General features: G+C 37.1%; 1 protein-coding gene across 2 annotated transcripts in view; it reads left to right on the forward strand.

The window, feature by feature from the left end:
• SLC4A10 (solute carrier family 4 member 10) overlaps window positions 1–16,483 on the forward strand; it is a 187,133-nt gene extending 170,650 nt beyond the window's left edge. For both annotated transcript variants that reach the window (XM_026647498.1, XM_026647499.1), the window contains exons 19-25: window positions 2,652–2,903; window positions 4,254–4,322; window positions 5,541–5,714; window positions 6,488–6,610; window positions 9,702–9,769; window positions 11,175–11,291; window positions 15,982–16,483. In XM_026647498.1, coding sequence (XP_026503283.1) covers window positions 2,652–2,903; window positions 4,254–4,322; window positions 5,541–5,714; window positions 6,488–6,610; window positions 9,702–9,769; window positions 11,175–11,291; window positions 15,982–16,048 — 870 coding nt within the window. In that variant the 3' untranslated portion in view covers window positions 16,049–16,483. The remainder of the gene's footprint in view (window positions 1–2,651; window positions 2,904–4,253; window positions 4,323–5,540; window positions 5,715–6,487; window positions 6,611–9,701; window positions 9,770–11,174; window positions 11,292–15,981) is intronic.
• Window positions 16,484–17,236: the final 753 nt, after the last annotated feature.

The following is a 17,236-nucleotide window of genomic DNA, read 5'->3' on the forward strand; positions in this document are numbered from 1 at the left end:
CTTAAAACAACATAGAACAACTTCCTGCTGGATGTCGACAGATGGAGAGGGGAGAAAGGGGCATCACCTCTCTGAAAAGCTGCTGGGCAAAATCCAACAGCAGGCTTCTGTACTTGTATATCAGCAAATTTAGGCCTCTTTTGACATACTTTTAATAAACAACAATCCAATTCCAGATCACTTTAGCAAATGTATTGGCGTCCTTCACTTTGCACTGCCTCTTCTTCGATGATTGTGACATTTGATATGTTCTTTTTTTGCCCTTTTTGTCAGCCTGACTCTTCATGTCAATCCATAGCATTGCATGTGGTTAACTTGACAGATGCAGGAAATTGCTGCCAAGCTTTGGAATGTGTTTTTTCAGCACTGGCATCTGGGAGTCAGATGGCTCTCCTGGCTGCCCTCTTGTCTTGCTGCATATTAGTTTTGCTGGGGTCTGGTATAGCATCACCTGTTGCTATGCTTTCTTGTCCTCCCATATGTCAGTTTCCTTGGATCCCGGGAAAAACTCCCTGATTCTGTATGTATTAGTGCATACATTCCTCCAAATTGTGTCAGAAGGTAAAATAGGCGTCTCTGTTAGGATTTAGATTTAAACTCCTTCTTTGAGTGCATGTGTGCATATAACTAATCTTTGTTAACACATCTCTGTGTTTAGCTAGACATGTCTTCGATGTAAGACTAGTGAGATAGTGAAGGGAGTTTTTTCTTTGATTTACCTTATATGAAGATGTCTCCCATGGTAAACAAAATAAATGAATAAAAATGGCATTTTCATGTTTGGTATGTGACTTACATTTCAGAAACCCAAACACTTCTTATTTTAGAACTAAAACTCATCTTCAGAAAGAAATTGTCTGCTTCCAAATCATTTTTTTCTCTTTTTTATATTTCCTGAATAGAAATTCTGAATAGAGTGTGCCTTAGAGTTTCTTTTTTTAGTCTCTGTAGCAAACCCTTCCAAGTTTGTTTGGAAATGGTTTAGTTACTTTTTTTTTTTTTGTCATAAGCCATCTGCATGAGTTTACAGGTAAGATTCTGGTTCAACACTTTCATGTTATTTGCATGAGCTTTACTGCTTCATTAGAACAGGAAGTTGGACGTGTTGCCATATTGGAAAATACTGTATGTGATTTACCCCATGTGACTTTTCTCAGTAACAGTTTGAACTTTAAGTGCACTGGTGAACCACAGTCTCAGAGAGTATGTCTACACAGCAGCTAGTGGTGTAATTTCCATCACGGTAGATGTTTTCTTTTGATTTGAGAGAGCTCACTAAACATAGCAGTGTAGCTGTGGTGGTGCAGGTAGCCAGCCAAATACAGTCCTGTCTGAGACCCTAGATATATATTCAGGCAGCTAACCCATGCCTCTTTGGCTACATTGCTATTCTTATAACACTATGTCGATCATATCTAGTATGTACACATCTACGCTAGTTGGGAGTTATGCCTCCACCTGTAGTCTGAATATACTCACAGTGCTCCTGGGTTTTCAGAAAGAGGGAGGAAAAAAGTCCAGCTTTGACAAAAAGTTCATTTATATGGAAAATCTTTATGCAAAGCAATGTTCATTCTCACATACAAGTTGAACACAAACCAAGGTTGATTTTGAATGCATTTGAGGTTTGAATCAAATGTTTTACATACCTCTGCTCGGTAGCACAGAAATGTTATAACTTGACTTTATCTGATTGTCTAACACAGTCAAGCTTTAAAGATGGTATTTCTTTCATACTGACTGTTCCTACCAATGGGATTGTATTTCTTAAGAATGTAACGGGGGAAACTGAAAAAGCACAGTACCTGATTTATTTTTTTAACCAACCTTCTTAATTTATAGAAGACTATTTTTACAATGGACAAAAGTAGAAACACAGATTGAAATCTCCAGAAAAAAATCACAAGCAAACCTCAGTTTAGCATGATAATGATACTACTGAGAACTTATTAACTTGATGTGGCATTAATATAAAGGATTTTAAAACATACAAAAAGGTGCATGTACTTTTATAGACACTGACGATTTAAATTAGTTTTGTAGCTGCTAATTTAACAGTATCTGTGATATATTGTGGAGGGAAGAATCCCTTTGATTTTCAACCTTCTGTATGACCATGTCTGTTTGCTCTCCTCTATTAAGTTTTTTTTAAAAAGTGAATTCATTGCATGTGAATGATACCATATTGGCAGCCCTGGTAATTGGCATCCACTGTTATCAACAGATCAGGTCCAGGTAAAACAGCAGCGACACATCTTTGCCCATATTTGCTCACCAGCATATCTGAAACTGGCTATGGAAGGACCACCTCTATGGATGGCTTCTCTTGGTATCTCTCATGACACCACCAGAAAAGAAGCCAAATGATACCAGTTTTGGTAGTAGATTTGCGATATGGACACTTGCCTGCTAGGAACTAGACTAAAACCACCAACTCATTTCACATAAATTACCAAACTATCACCATCATAGCCACCTTTCTCCCACTGCTGACATCAGCTTGGGTAAAACATGGAGGACTGCTATTTTCTGTTAGGCATTTGAGTTTTTGAAATTGTTTCTAATAGTTAATTAGGTATGCCTGCTGCTAGAGCTTTCCTTAATCCAGATGTCATTTTACATCTTGTTATTGTTGCTGTTTCTTTTAACAGAAAGGGTGTGGATACCATCTCGACTTATTGATGGTGGCACTAATGCTTGGAGTGTGCTCTATTATGGGATTACCATGGTTTGTTGCTGCCACCGTCCTTTCTATTTCCCATGTGAATAGCTTGAAACTGGAATCGGAGTGCTCTGCTCCAGGAGAGCAGCCCAAATTTCTTGGAATACGGGAACAAAGAGTTACAGGGCTCATGATCTTTGTCCTAATGGGCTCATCTGTCTTTTTGACAAGTGTTCTTAAGGTAATACATTTTCAAAAATAAAGAAAAAGTGAATAGTACTGTACCGTACATAGAATTTCAATTCTAATTATGCTTTTTATCAATTAGGCACACTGCCAACCAGTATCCTATATTGCAATAATAGCTCTGTGTATGACAACAATCAATGTATTCTAACACTCACATAATAAAATAGGTAGGGGCATTTAATATTTTTAACCAAAAAGGATTAGAGTGAAATCCTGGCCTCACTGAAGTCAGTGGGAGTTCTGTTACTGACTTCAGTGGGCCCAGGGTTTCACTGTTAGTCTAGCCTTGGATTAATGGCAAATTTTCATCTAAAAACTAAAGTCTGGTTAAATTACACGAGCAACCGAATTTGTTCAGTATTTGGATAACTTAAGAACATTGTGTGATCGATCTGTGGGTTAAAAAAGGGGGTTTCCAATAAGCATTCTGCAGTTGATGTCTTTGAAATAACCAGCTAAGCTTTCTCACATTCTCTGCAGGTTCCAAGTCAAAGCAAATAACTAGGGGTCTATTCGCACCATACGTGTACATGATTCTTAATAATATCAGTAAGCCTTGTAGGCAAAATCCTTGTCCTAATGAAATTGATGGGAATTTTGCCATAGGTTTCATAGAGATCAGGATTTGACCTTATGTATGGTTATCATGAAGGGAATAGATTGTTTAATGCTTATATTTTTTTGTAATTCTGATTTAAATATAATGTTAAGCATGTTTCACAAAAAAGTGCGTTGTGTGCATTGCATTTAAAATAGGTGCTTAAATATGGAAAGATTTCCCTGCCCACATACTTTGTACCAGAAAGAGTCTGCACATTTTAACTAGATAGTCAGACTCACAAAATCATTGGGAAACAGTCGTGCACTGTACTTACAACACTGTGCAAGCAACACAGACAATTTCCCTTAGCAGTATTATTTATTTTGTTTTATTTACAGTATGAAAAAAGTGTAATCTTAGATGCTTTTTCTGAGAATGTTGGTTGCAATGTTCAGGTCACATTCTGAACAATATTTTACCGGAAAGCTATCTGATTATTTTATGTATGTACTCTTACACTTTTATTTTCCGGGCATTTGTATTAATTTTTGAGAACAGTGAGTAAAGTACATTGTGGTAACTAACTGTTAAAGCAAAATGCATCTTTGGAGCCAGATTCTGCTCTTTATTTACACAGTTGTAAACCCAGAGTTACTCTACTAATTTTAAGGGAGTTATTCTGAATTTATTCTGGTTTGATTAATTCAGGAATATGGCTCTTTGAATTAAAATATCTTTATACATGAACTGATATTCATTATGTTCTTCTTTTCTTCCTTTTTTTTCTCCTCATCTGTGCAGTTTATTCCTATGCCAGTACTCTATGGGGTATTTCTTTACATGGGTGCTTCATCTCTAAAGGGAATTCAGGTAAAATGGAGTACAAGAAAAGCACACATATGTTTCTCTGTTAGTTATTGTGTTTACTTTTAAAATGGATAGTCATTTTTTCTTTTACTCTCTATTTACTTTCATATAGAAACTTAAAGGGACACTGTCAAGTTTCTTTTCCTGGAAGTGACTAATTTGAAAAATAAAATGGATTTTTCTCTTTAAATAGTATACATGGAAATTAAAAACTGATAATGATTCTTCTGCTCCTCTGTTGATTATTTAAAGAGACTTTTGGGTGGGCCTCAGAGCAACGCACTGTTGCACAGGCTCCTTCCTCTTCCCTCTGTACACAGGCCTGCCTACTGCCTCTTCCATTTCAACATCGCTGCTACTATTAATGGTAAACATCCGCTTGAGTTTCATCTACACAAGTAGACCAATCCTTTGTTTAGCTGCTCTACAGCTGGTTTAGCCAGACTCTTGAGGATTCCCCTCCCACATGTAAGGGATATCTCAGATAGGGAAGAGCAACTGTAGCAACTCCTACAGTGGACATGACTTGGGGAAAGGGAATGCTCTAGTGATTCCCCACTGCTGGAATGGCCCTGGAGGCAGTTGGCAGCTGGAACACCATTGGCAACAATCTACACATTGGGCTTAGGCCAGCACAGAGCTGGCCAAGGATGGTGGGAGTACCAACAGCTCCTTAACATCCCACTCTTCTGAGCTGTGCCAAGCACTCCACAGCTGCAGCTCAGGATCTGGCACTAGGACTATTTCTCATGTACTGATGCAAAGTGAAATGACGTAGTAAAAACACGTATGCCCAGCCTACATGAACTCCCCCAAATTGGCTAGTGCCGGTAGAGCTGCACTGGTGTGTGAAAAGTGCTGAGATGGATGCACCCTTGCAAAGCCTGGGGGAGGGGCATGCACCATCAACAAAACGGTGAAGTAGGCTACGCACAGTGCTGTCAAATGCACAGAGAAAACAAACTGAAAGAGAAAGAAGCAAACATTTTTCTTTAATCTCCTTCAATTCTAGATATTTTAGGGGTTACTTGTCACAAAATGTGGAAATATGATTACAAGTTGACAGTGTCCCATTTATTTTAAATTTTGTTTATTATCGGTGGGGCTGGTTATGTCATCTTTTATTAAGGTTGCCTGACACTTCACATTATAAGACCCTGTTTTCAGTTGCTTATAAATTTCTTAGCTAAAATCTATGCTTTATATTTATATTTCTTCTAGCTTTTTGATAGAATAAAGTTATTTTGGATGCCTGCAAAGCATCAACCAGATTTTATTTATCTGAGGCATGTTCCTCTTCGAAAAGTCCATCTCTTCACCATAATTCAGCTGAGCTGTCTTGTACTCCTGTGGGTTATAAAGGTTTCAAGAGCTGCCATTGTCTTTCCAATGATGGTATGAAAAATGTTTTTATTTTCTCAAAAAGATAAGTTATTTCTCCTAACTTATAAATAATTGCTAGAAAACATGAATTGTGTACAGGTATATTCAAAATATAGATAAGGATAGTTTCACATTGCATGATCTAAGTGAAATTCTATATAAATCTTGCAGTTTGGATCAAATCTCATTCACTTTATACATTTGAATAGCCCTACTGTCTAGTCTCATGAGAAAGGTGAGTAGGATTTGGTCCTTTATGAGACAATTTGACACTTAAAAAAAAATTCTACTTGATTGTTTTACATAAAGAACATCCATTCAATAAGGGGTTTTAGTGCCTGGAGAGACTTTGTTGTTAACAGTTTTATGTCTTGTTGAAATAAATAACTCAATTGATTCTGTTACTGAAATCAATTCTCCTTAGTTATATCACTGACTTAAAAAAAGATTAGTATTTCATGCTGCTTTAGAGGATGACAGTAAAGGTTAATTGGCCCAGAATATACTGCACCCTAAAAAAAAATTTCTCAAGCCCTGAAAAATGCATTAGCCCTTCCAAAATAAAGAATAAAATTCCAGCTTCCCTCTTGGATGATCCACCAACCAAATGTATGCAAGCAAAACAGAGTAGACAGTTTAGCCATCCATATATATGCTTGTGCCATGCATGTCTCCTGACTACAAATTTAAACACAATCACTTTTGAAAGTGTCCCTTTAAAAGCATATTTACCATTTTTCATTTGCCTACAATACCCTGACCATTGAAATAAATGTCTTGACCAGGTTTTAGCTTTGGTGTTTGTCAGAAAACTCATGGATTTATTTTTTACCAAACGGGAGCTAAGCTGGTTGGATGATTTGATGCCCGAGAGCAAGAAAAAGAAACTGGAAGATGCAGAAAAAGAGGTAGGTCGGGGTTTCATTGTTCACTTCCTAATTCTTCTTTATCAATATTTCCATTGAATTATTTACCCCAAATCTTAGAGCTGAGTCATCATCCATGTGACATGTAGACTTAACTGTGTCAGTCCTTTGACTTTGATTATATCACATTTTAAAGTTACAAATCTAAGCCCCATTCCTGCAAATAGATGCACTACTGCAGACCTGTATGCTAGCATAATATCATACTGAGGTCAAAGAGATTCTGTGTGGGTGGAAGGAATCCCAGTGATACATCTAATTATGAAGTGGGGTTCCTAGAGGGGGGTATGGTCTAGTGATTTGAACACAGGCCTAGGAGTCAGAAACCCCAGAGTTCTAATCCTGGAAATTAGTTTTCTTCAGTGGCCTTGGACAATTCACTTAGGCCTGGATTTGTAAAGGTTATTTAGACATTGCTGTGCTCAGCGTTACAACACTGACTGATTTAGAAGGCTAAATCTAATTTTCAAAAGTGATTTAGGAACTCAAGAGCCTAAACCCCTTTGGCTCATAATTGGACTTTGGCTCTGGGTGCCTAAATCCCTTTTACAGTGGTATGTAGGCTCCTAACTCAGTTGAACACATCAACTCCTAAATATTTTAAAAATATGGGCCTTAGCCTCTCTACCTCAGTTTAACCATCTGTAGCATGGGGATAAAATTTACTGTCCTGTCTCACTGGTGCATAGTGAAAATTAATGTTTATGAAATAATTTGAAAACCAAAGATGCTATATAAGTGATAAATATATTAATTATTAATATTTACTATTTGCAATATATGTCCAAAGCTATCAGAATGAAATTTAAAATACACTGCTCGTTCCACTTCACACTGTAACTGATATACCAATGCAAACAAGAGATTTGAGTCCACATCTGTTGTCTTTTTGAGTCAAACTAATTATAAGTAATCAAGGTACCTTTTTGCACATTTTGGGTTGTTGGAAAGGAACCCTTTCCATATCATCCCCATGTTTTGGTTATGTGTTGCTTTCTTTCACATTCCAGATAGCAGAGCATCAGACAACAAAACTGGAAAAATCTTTTTTTTTTTTTTTGCTGCTGCTGCTTTATTTCAGTCACTGTCTATTTCGAGAGGTTATTTTTACATGTTTTGGCATTTCTAAATATTTGGAGCTATCATTAAAACTGTTTAACTGTCAAAAACTTATGAAGCTGTGAAGCCTGGAAATGACAAAATTAACTAGTAATAAAACTTCTGACATGTATTCTAAAGAATTAATTGGAGAGTTGCTATCACACAGATTTTAAAAATAGAAATATTCTACCCACAAGAGTATAAATAAAGTTGACAAGATCTAAAAACTTGTTTGACTGGATCAAAATTTCATAATTTACGTTGCTTTACATTTCTAGGGCAATTTTTTCCCACTGCTTTGCAGTTTTCTTTTGTATATTATTCATCTCTTCCAATACACACTTCGGAGGCCACTTCAGAGTTAACCACTTAAGCCATTTTGAGTAAGACCCGAATGGACAAAATACACTTTTCTCATTATAAAAATTAAAATGGTGACTTTTTTAACAGGTCTAGTAGTAAAATGTGTAGGGAGACAAACTCAATTTTGGCAAGGCTTAAATTTCCTCACTGAGGGAAATGATACTGGCCATTATAGCTAGTGCCAAATTAAGAGTGTGGGCTCAGAATGTGGGCCATATAACCAGGGTGCTGTCACAGTGCCTGCCACCCGGTGGTAGCCCTAACGTTGTTGCTATTGGTCAATCTCAATCCTCTTATTAAATGCAGGGATTAGCTAGTAGAGTGACACCCATACAAGGCAAATGGAGCAAGCCTCTTCCTACTCTGCCACCTCTTACTCTCCAGTATGGAAATAACACTCCCACCCCTTTCCTTTGGGTTATTGGTTACATAGGGCTTTAATTTCTTGTGATTCAGTCTTTATGGGGTTGTGTGTGCTGTGCTGCATTAGCGCAGGCTGTTATGATTGCATCCATTGGTCAGTGTAGGCACACCTAACTTTGAAGCATTTGCTTGCGTTCATGTTGTGCAGACACTATTATTTCCATGGTTCAGTTGAGTGGTTTGTTTGTTGGATTGCGATGTTAGAGGGTTGGCCATGGGAGCATGGGTTAGGTGCCCCTCACTGGGATAGAATTAATGAGGTGCATATAGACTCTCCTGCACCCACATTTTCCTGTAAATTAGGTATCTACCCACCTTTAGTGCAGAGAGTTTTGGATTTTCAGAGAACCAGGTACTCTTGCGGAAAACGTTGAAGTTTCCTCATGTAATAGGTTGCATGGGGCTGTGGCCCTTAAGTGGGCCCTGGGATGTGTGCTGGCCTGCCTGAGGCCTTGGAATAATGTGGTCTCTGTAGAACATTGAGTTTAACTCGGGTATACTTGAGGGTATATATTAAGCCTGGGGTATATTTGAGGAATGCTCTGGATTTGAACTCAGAAAAGGAATAAAGCCTGTAGCTGCTTGAAGTGGCTCTTGTCCTCTCACTGTCAACAGGACACGTCGCTTTTAGGAGTTATGTTTTTCTGGAGTTAAAGGTTTCATGAACTTGCAATATTTGACCAATGGATTTGAATGCACATCCCCATTCTCCTTAGCCCCTGGTATTCCCAGGTGCCTTTTTATCTTCCACTGAAAATTAATTTTGGGGCCCTGGCTCATTCACTTTACAGTAAAGTTGTGCATGCAGTCATAAATCTGGGATTACCTGATTCTTGCTTGCTCAACAGTGCGGCCTAAATGTCTGCTCTTACATAGTATTTGAAATTTGATATATACATTCTTTGCTGAATATTTATTGGTAACTTCGCTCTCTTTTTGTTACAAAGGAAACTTTTATGTTTCCACTTAATGGTAAAAAATACCATTAAGTGGAAAATTGTCCTTTAAATACATTATTTTTAGCTTCAGATGTTTCAAACATAAAAAGCAATTGGAACTGTATCCTCTGTTTTAAAGAACTTTAGTAAATATTTAATATTACAGAAAAGAAAGGTTATAACAGATATAAAAAGATCCATGTTCAGAACATCATTTTGTCTCTTGCATCTAAATGTCTTCCTCCTAGGAAGAACAAAGTATGTTAGCAATGGAAGAGGAGGGCACTGTTCAGTTACCACTCGAAGGTCATTACAGGTAAAATATACTTTTGATTAACTTGGGGCTGATGTAAGCAAACATGAGAAAAGGACTAAACAATTGTATAAAATCCTGTCATGCCACAATACTGTGACAATTCTTAATCTTGGCACAGAGTGAAATCTGTCCTATCAAAAAGAAATATGCATGTGTGTTAACAGAGCACAAATATGCATCCCAAAGCTCATGCTTCAGGCTTTTGTGTCCTAGGTTCCACCTCCCTAGCCTTGGGACCTGATCCTGCAGTCTTTATTCACTGTGAAAAACGTACAGCAGTGGAAGTTTTGCCTGCGAAAAGACTGCAGGATCAGCCCACTAATGGTGAATATCTGGGCTGGCTCTTGGTACGCCCACTGCAAGACTAGGGTGGGGAGCAGGGTGGGAAGGCCCCAGAGCTCAGGCTGCAGCCCTGCAGCCAAACCCTGTGAGCCTGTGTCAGCTGCAGGTTTCTAATTGCACTGTAGACATACCCTAAGAGGCCACAGACACAATCAAGGCACTAGTCTTGCAAACTGGTGCCGTTCATCAAAAACTTTGGAGCCACTTTTTTTTTTGTATACCGAGCCTTGATCTGCATACAAATAAAGTCATAAATGATGTACAATATTTAGTTTTGTGCTATCACAGACTGAGGTCCTTAATGATTTAAAAAAATAAATATATGAAAGGTTAAGTCCACAGTCCTACAGTTCCTAGGAAGCAGGCCTAGTAAAGTTAGAGACACAAGGGTTCAGGAGTTTCCTGTTACTGATTTTTTAATATCTCTTTTTTTTTAATAGAAAGGATATTCATTTTGAAATCATTAAAAAAAATCTTTAAATTACTCCAGCTTTGCAATGGTTTTAAAACACTGCAGCTTACACTTGGAGTTGGTTAGTATAGTCTAGAACAGTGTTGCTCAATCTTTTTGATACTAGGGACTGGCTGGCTGCCTTCCTCAACTGTGTCAGGGAGATCTCAGGGACCGTCACCAGTCCACAGACCGGTCATTGAGAAACATTGGTTTAGTGACTTGATCAGGGTGCTAGGAACCAGGAGTTCTTCCATTTTAGTTCATTGATATGTTCAGTGGCCTTAGGAAACTCACATAACCTTTCTGTATCTCATTTTCCCCATCTATTAATTGGTGGTGATGCCTACTTATGTTGTTGGTGATGCCAACAGATGTTGTTAGGATCAATTAATTCATGTTTGTACAACATTTTGCAAGAGTAAAGCACTAAATAAGTGACATTAATGGAGTATATGTGAAGTTGCTAATAATATTTACTAAGTTCTAATATAATTGTTTAACATATTCATATATTTCTTATCATAATAATCAATGACCAAGTCCTGCTGTATAGTAATATAGAGAACAAAGACTGATCACTTGTGATATTGTGTGTTCATTTTCATCTAGAGATGATCCATCTGTAATAAATATTTCTGATGAAATGGCAAAAACTGCCGTATGGAAGACATTGCTGATATCCTCAGAGAATGCAAAGGATAAGGAGTCAAGCTTTCCTTCTAAAAGGTTTTAACTTTTAAGTTATTAATATATTTAACCTTGTGTATTGGGGCCAAGCAAAACAGCTGATTTTTTAAAATTGAAAAATAAGGGACTATAAAACATCTTTAGCTACCACTAAGTTTATTTCTTGAAGAGTTATTTATTTTTTAAAAATTGTCTAATTAAAATATTCTGAGTCATATACACACTATCACTTTATAGATTCATAAATACTTGCATGCTAGAGTGGAAAACGATATAGTTCAGTATGCCGATACCTGTGTAACAAACCACAGACTCATAACACCTGGAAATCACACAGCATTTATTCTGAGTCTATTCTTTGAATAAAGACAACATGGTCATCACTGTAACTGAAATGTTCACATGCAGCACCCATTAGTGTTAATGAGTGTTACACAAATACATTTAGGGCAGAGTAGAATGCTTGAAATTGCAATAAAATTCTCTTTCATTATATATATTTCCGAATATTTGCAACTCCTATTTAGAACAGCCAAACAAATGTATTTTCTGTTGGCATAAAGTTTAAAGTATAATCCAGGAATATTGTAAAATGAAGAGATCATTTTTGTCCATGCCATTGAGTATGAATATGAATGAGTAGATATGTTAAATGTACAGCATTTATTGTAACAAGTATCTTCCGCTATTTCCATAACTTTTAAATTAACATGATTTTTTACTTAATTGTTTCGTATCGCATTTCTGTCATAAGCTCCCCTTCCTAATCACTCTAGAAGCTGATTCCCCAAAGGTAAGACCCTGTCCCTCAACCTCCTCCTTGATTGCATTTTCACATTTTAAATAGTGTCTTCTGGAAACCCAGATGACTTACTGTATGTAATTTTTGGGGAGACAAAATGAATGGAAAACTCATGATCCATGTTAAAATACTTCTGTCAGAATCCACAGTGTTATTTTGTAATACTTGAAATAGGTACTGTTCTATAAGGTCTAGAAGTGTTTTTCATGTTTTTAAAGAATCAATATACATTGTCTATTTAAATGAGAAATTGAATTTACTCACAATATATACATTTTTATTTGTCCAGTAGTCATTTTTATTATTTTAATCCAGAATTTGTATGGTAGATGTCTAAATCCAAAATATATCCCTGGAAAGTTGACTTTTTAATTGCTTTGGGAAGAGATGAAGTAGTAGAAAAAATTTTAGTTAGCGTAACTAAACGGAGTGAAATTAAATATAAAAGCTGTGGTCCTGAATTTTGTCACCCCAAAATGGCATGCTGCTTTTTCAGTGTTGTTCCTTTACATAAACAGCATAAACAAGATTAACAGTTGATGACCAAGAATCTTCATTTCAAATCTCTGTAGACCAGCTTACTCATGTGCTCCATTTTAGCACCAATTTACTATCAATCAAAATAAAAATATGGCTCTGATTTTGTCTCCCACCCTCTATATGAATTCCAAAGGCCATAATTACAGTAGATCTGTGTATGGGGGAAGTGTATAGTGAGGCTGTGGAGGGGAACTCTCTAACCCTCTGCATTTAGGGGCTGTCTCTTAACAGCTATGTGGATCTACTGGTCAAAAATCCTACATCAGAAATGCAGTGACTGCAATTTCAGTGATAGCTAAAAACACAAACACAGAAATAGTCTCTTCAGTAATAAAGTTCTAAGCAAGCTGCTACTCATTTGAATAAACCTCTGAGCTAGATTATTTCATTATGAACCCAATTCTGAATCCCCACATGTAACTTGAGTGCATGTGCCTTGCTCAGAGTATCTCTGTGGAAACTAAGGTAAAGAATCCTATTTTCAAGGGGAGAAGCACCAGTGCAACCCCTCAGTGGCTAAGGAGGCCTACAGGAGTTTCCACTAGAAGCTAATCTTGAACCTAAAACGTACAGGGCCTCACCCATGAGTGACAAGTATTACAGATCTATATTCTTCTGCATTTAAATGGAGATTGTAAGCTCCTCAGAGCAGGGGCAGTATCTCATTTTTCTACCAAGTGCCATGCACATCTGTGGTGCTGTCTTAAAAAAAAAAAAAAGCAATAATAATTAATGTGTGTGTCTGTATGTATACACACACACATGAGAGAAAGAGAGAGATTAGTTATATGAGCCAAATTTTCTGCTGGAATATACTGGTGCACCTCCAGTGACTTTAACAGAACTGCACCAAATTACGTTGGCAGAGAATTTGGCTCAGATGATATTAGTGAGATTGTATGGGGTGGGTCTCAGGAGATAATTTGACCTTTATGACTATTCATTGTTTCCTGGTGATTATTTGCACTCCTTTTACTCAACCTAAGATGTAGGGTCTGGGCACAAAGTTCATACTCATGTGAGTAAGAACTGGAGGATGAGGCCCTTCGTTTTTCATTTTCAGGCTTTTAACCATAAAATCCTCCTTACTGTAAATGTCCAACCCATAGCTATAGAAATCCAGAGTCTGCTGTGTCTAGTGGCTAGCTTGTTTCAGCTGCCTGCGTAGAACACAGGGAGAGAGATGGATTCCAATAAACCAGGGACACAATCATTTTATTTTTTGTTCTTTGTAAACAAAAGCAAGTTCATATCATGCTTAGTTATGACATAGCAGAAACAAAACTAAATAAGGGCCAAATTCTGTCCTCAGGTGCATGTGTGTGGCTTCCATTGAGTTCAGTGGAAATTTTATGCTGACATTTGAGGATACAGTTTGATCTCAAATGGATAGAAAAGTAAAATAAATGGATGCAGTGGTAATAGTTATAAGGGTGACCACACTGAAAAGTTCCAGGGACTTTGCAGGTAATCAAGGAAATGGGATGACAGTATTCTGCTTCCTGCAGGAACATGTGTTCTGCCATAAAGAGAAAAACGTGCATTGTCTTGTGTTGAAGGCAATTGCACTTGTGCTTTTTGGGACTAAACCACTAAACAAGCATTTAATATAGCATTTGTCTATAGTCCTGTCCTTGTTTATGTTATCTGCCAAACACCAAAATAATATGACTAAATGAGGCTAATAGAAACAAATGAAGATCCTGTAATAAGATTTCATATAAGCATTTTTCACTAGTAGATGCTCTGTCCAGCCAAAAATATACAAAGCCTTCTGAGTGCATGAATCTTGGAACGCTCTTTAATGCTAACGTAGTAAACAAACAAACAAAAAGTTCAGTGCTGAAGGCGTTCCTGAACTGCCTTAGGGGAGGAGAGGCTAGGTAAATGACTTCTCAGCAACTCCAGTGCAGTTACCCTATCATGGACTCTTCTGTCCCTGCCCGGCTCACTGGTGCTCCTTAGCCCCAAGGGTCTACACAGAGAATCTCAGCAAGGGAGACATCCTCTTCAGGCAGCACAGCCCATGTAGATTTCTCTGGCTGATTCAGTGAGAAGGAAAAATCCACTCCTGATGTCAGACTATCAGGAGACATGCATCCCCTACATCATCCCCAGGAGACAGCCTGACAGGGCAGAGACTCTTTTCCAGAGAAGGTGACAGGACTGGGGAGTTGCATCCAGCTGAAATCAGTATTCCTCTGTTGTTTCCAGAAGCACCCCTTGAAATAGGCGGAAGCCTCCATAGCCAGGGAGATAAGTTTGGGCTTGATTTAACTAAATGAAAATAATATCTGTACCCTTAAAAACTATTTGTGTGAGGAAATTTTACAGGAGCAATTTTGGAGACTCCTTTGAAAATTTGTCCCACCTAATTTAAATCCTGTTTGGATTTGGCCTGGTTCTCATTCACTCCTGCTAGGGAATCATTCCTACCAGGAGGTTATATGTATGCTCCAGGTTTGTATTTCAGAAATACATATTGCCATTCTTTGTCAAAGGGTTGATTTACCTGCACTTTGGAAGTGTCTTTAAATTTTAATGTGACTGGATGAATCTTGCTCTAAGGAGCTTGCAGTGACTCTCCTTTCACATAACAATGCAACCTATTTGTTGTGCAGGTTGTCATAAACTAGGATTCAGGACAGAGGAAATAATCACCCTTGCACATATTGTATATTGCTTTCTGTAGGCAAATCATCAGCATTTTTCCATTAAAATTGTGTTAGAATTTGAATCAAGACTAGAAAATATTCTTTTTGTTAATATTCTGCTGACAACTGCCTTGTGCATGGCTGGGATACCCCTTTTTAAAAAAATTGTGCCTGGTATCACACAGCATAAATGTGTACTGAATCAAAGATTTAAAATTAAAATAGTTTGATTTTTTTTTCTGAAGAAAGGAAGACCCTGAAGCACTGCTCACTGTCTCTTCAAATAAATTGGTCCAAAATATTTCTTGTACATGAGTGATGAGAATACACACATTTATAGCAAAGAAATACTGGGACCTCTTGTTTGTGCCATTTCAAAAAATGCTGGTATTGTCTCAAAATTGTACCATTATCATTGTTTTAAAAAATCATTAACAGTTGTACAGTATTTGAAAAAAAAAGCAGCAACTATTTTTTCTTGCATGCTCGCAGATTTGCACGTGTGTAAACTTTCAGTTTATTGTTCACTTATCTCTTTACTAAAATACTGGCCAGTGTTGTCTGTACCATGGAACACTGCAATTTTTCACTCTTGCTTCCCAGTTTGTGCCATTGCGCATGAAAAGTTAATGCAATCCTGTGTGTTTTTCCCCAGATGAAATGCTTTAGCAACTAGGATAAGCCCTGCTGTAACATATATTCTTTTTTTTTATTTCCGCTCCTCCCCCCACAGTGCTGAAAGCAGAAGAGAAAAGAAAGCTGACTCAGGGAAAGGTGTTGACCGGGAGACTTGTCTATGACTTGTTCTTCAATTTATTTTTACAAACAAATGAAAGGAGTGCCACAATCATTAATATAACTGATTTGATCATATATTGTAAACTTTGTCTTTCATCCCAAACTAGCACAGGTAATGTAAGTAGTGCAATATTTATTTCATTTTCTTCTAAATGTCTACACCATCAGATATCTGTGCAAAAATCTACTGTACCCAATGCAAGAATCTTCACTTTCCTTGCTATGTGTTAGTCATTTGTTAATACTGAATTCATCTCAACAATTTAGTAAGCATAGTTTCTTTCAAATTTAACTTAGTAGCTTTGTACTGTATTTTTCTACTTCACCTGTGTGAGAATCCCTAATAATTTCATTCAAGACAAACTTGAAACATAGTCCCATTTCTTTTTTAGCTCTAGTCAATTATTTCAAGAGACCCAAATTAACAAGTAAAAAAAAATTTTTTTAAAAAAATAATGACTGACCTGATCCTGCAAACCCTATCTCGCTAGAATAATCCTTACCCATGTGAACTTTCCCACTGAACTCGAGGGTTACTCTTGCACTAAGAGCACTGGTATCAGACCTAATATTTATGCAGTTTTCCTTGAATTAATACAGAATATTTAATATTCAAATTTGTATGTAACTGGAACATAAAATCACATATCTAATATATAAAACATTCTCTTACCTTGTTAAAAAAGAGATATCCATTGATGTGAAATATTCATATGGTATTTGCTAAAAATGCAAGCTGTGATTACAGTGTCTTGTACTGTACTGAATGTTGCAGTGGTAGGTCAAACAGCTGCATTATGATGTTAATGAACCCAGTATTTTATAATACTAGTGGGAATTTTGTAGATATAAATCTTTACCAGACATATGCAGTTATGTTGCCCTCCTAGTGATGATCAGTTTTCTGTTTAATTGCCTAAAATCTTTAAACGCCACCAATAAAATCATACATTATGTTGCACACCTATATTGTTACCCCGCTGCTTACAATCATGCCCTGCTGTCATCCAGATATGAATCATGCACAAGAGACTTAGAGGTGGTCGACTGTTGTTTTTGTTACATGCTCGTTTCATTATTCCATTAAATGCACGTTGATTAAAAACAAAACTCAAAATTGCAAATTAAGACATGGCTTAAAACTAGGACTTTCAATCACAGTTAATGTATGCAATTAACACAAAACAATT

Source organism: Terrapene carolina, unplaced genomic scaffold, assembly GCF_002925995.2.
Source record: "Terrapene carolina triunguis isolate 2854851 unplaced genomic scaffold, T_m_triunguis-2.0 Scaffold62, whole genome shotgun sequence".
Taxonomy (NCBI): Eukaryota; Metazoa; Chordata; order Testudines; family Emydidae; genus Terrapene; species Terrapene triunguis.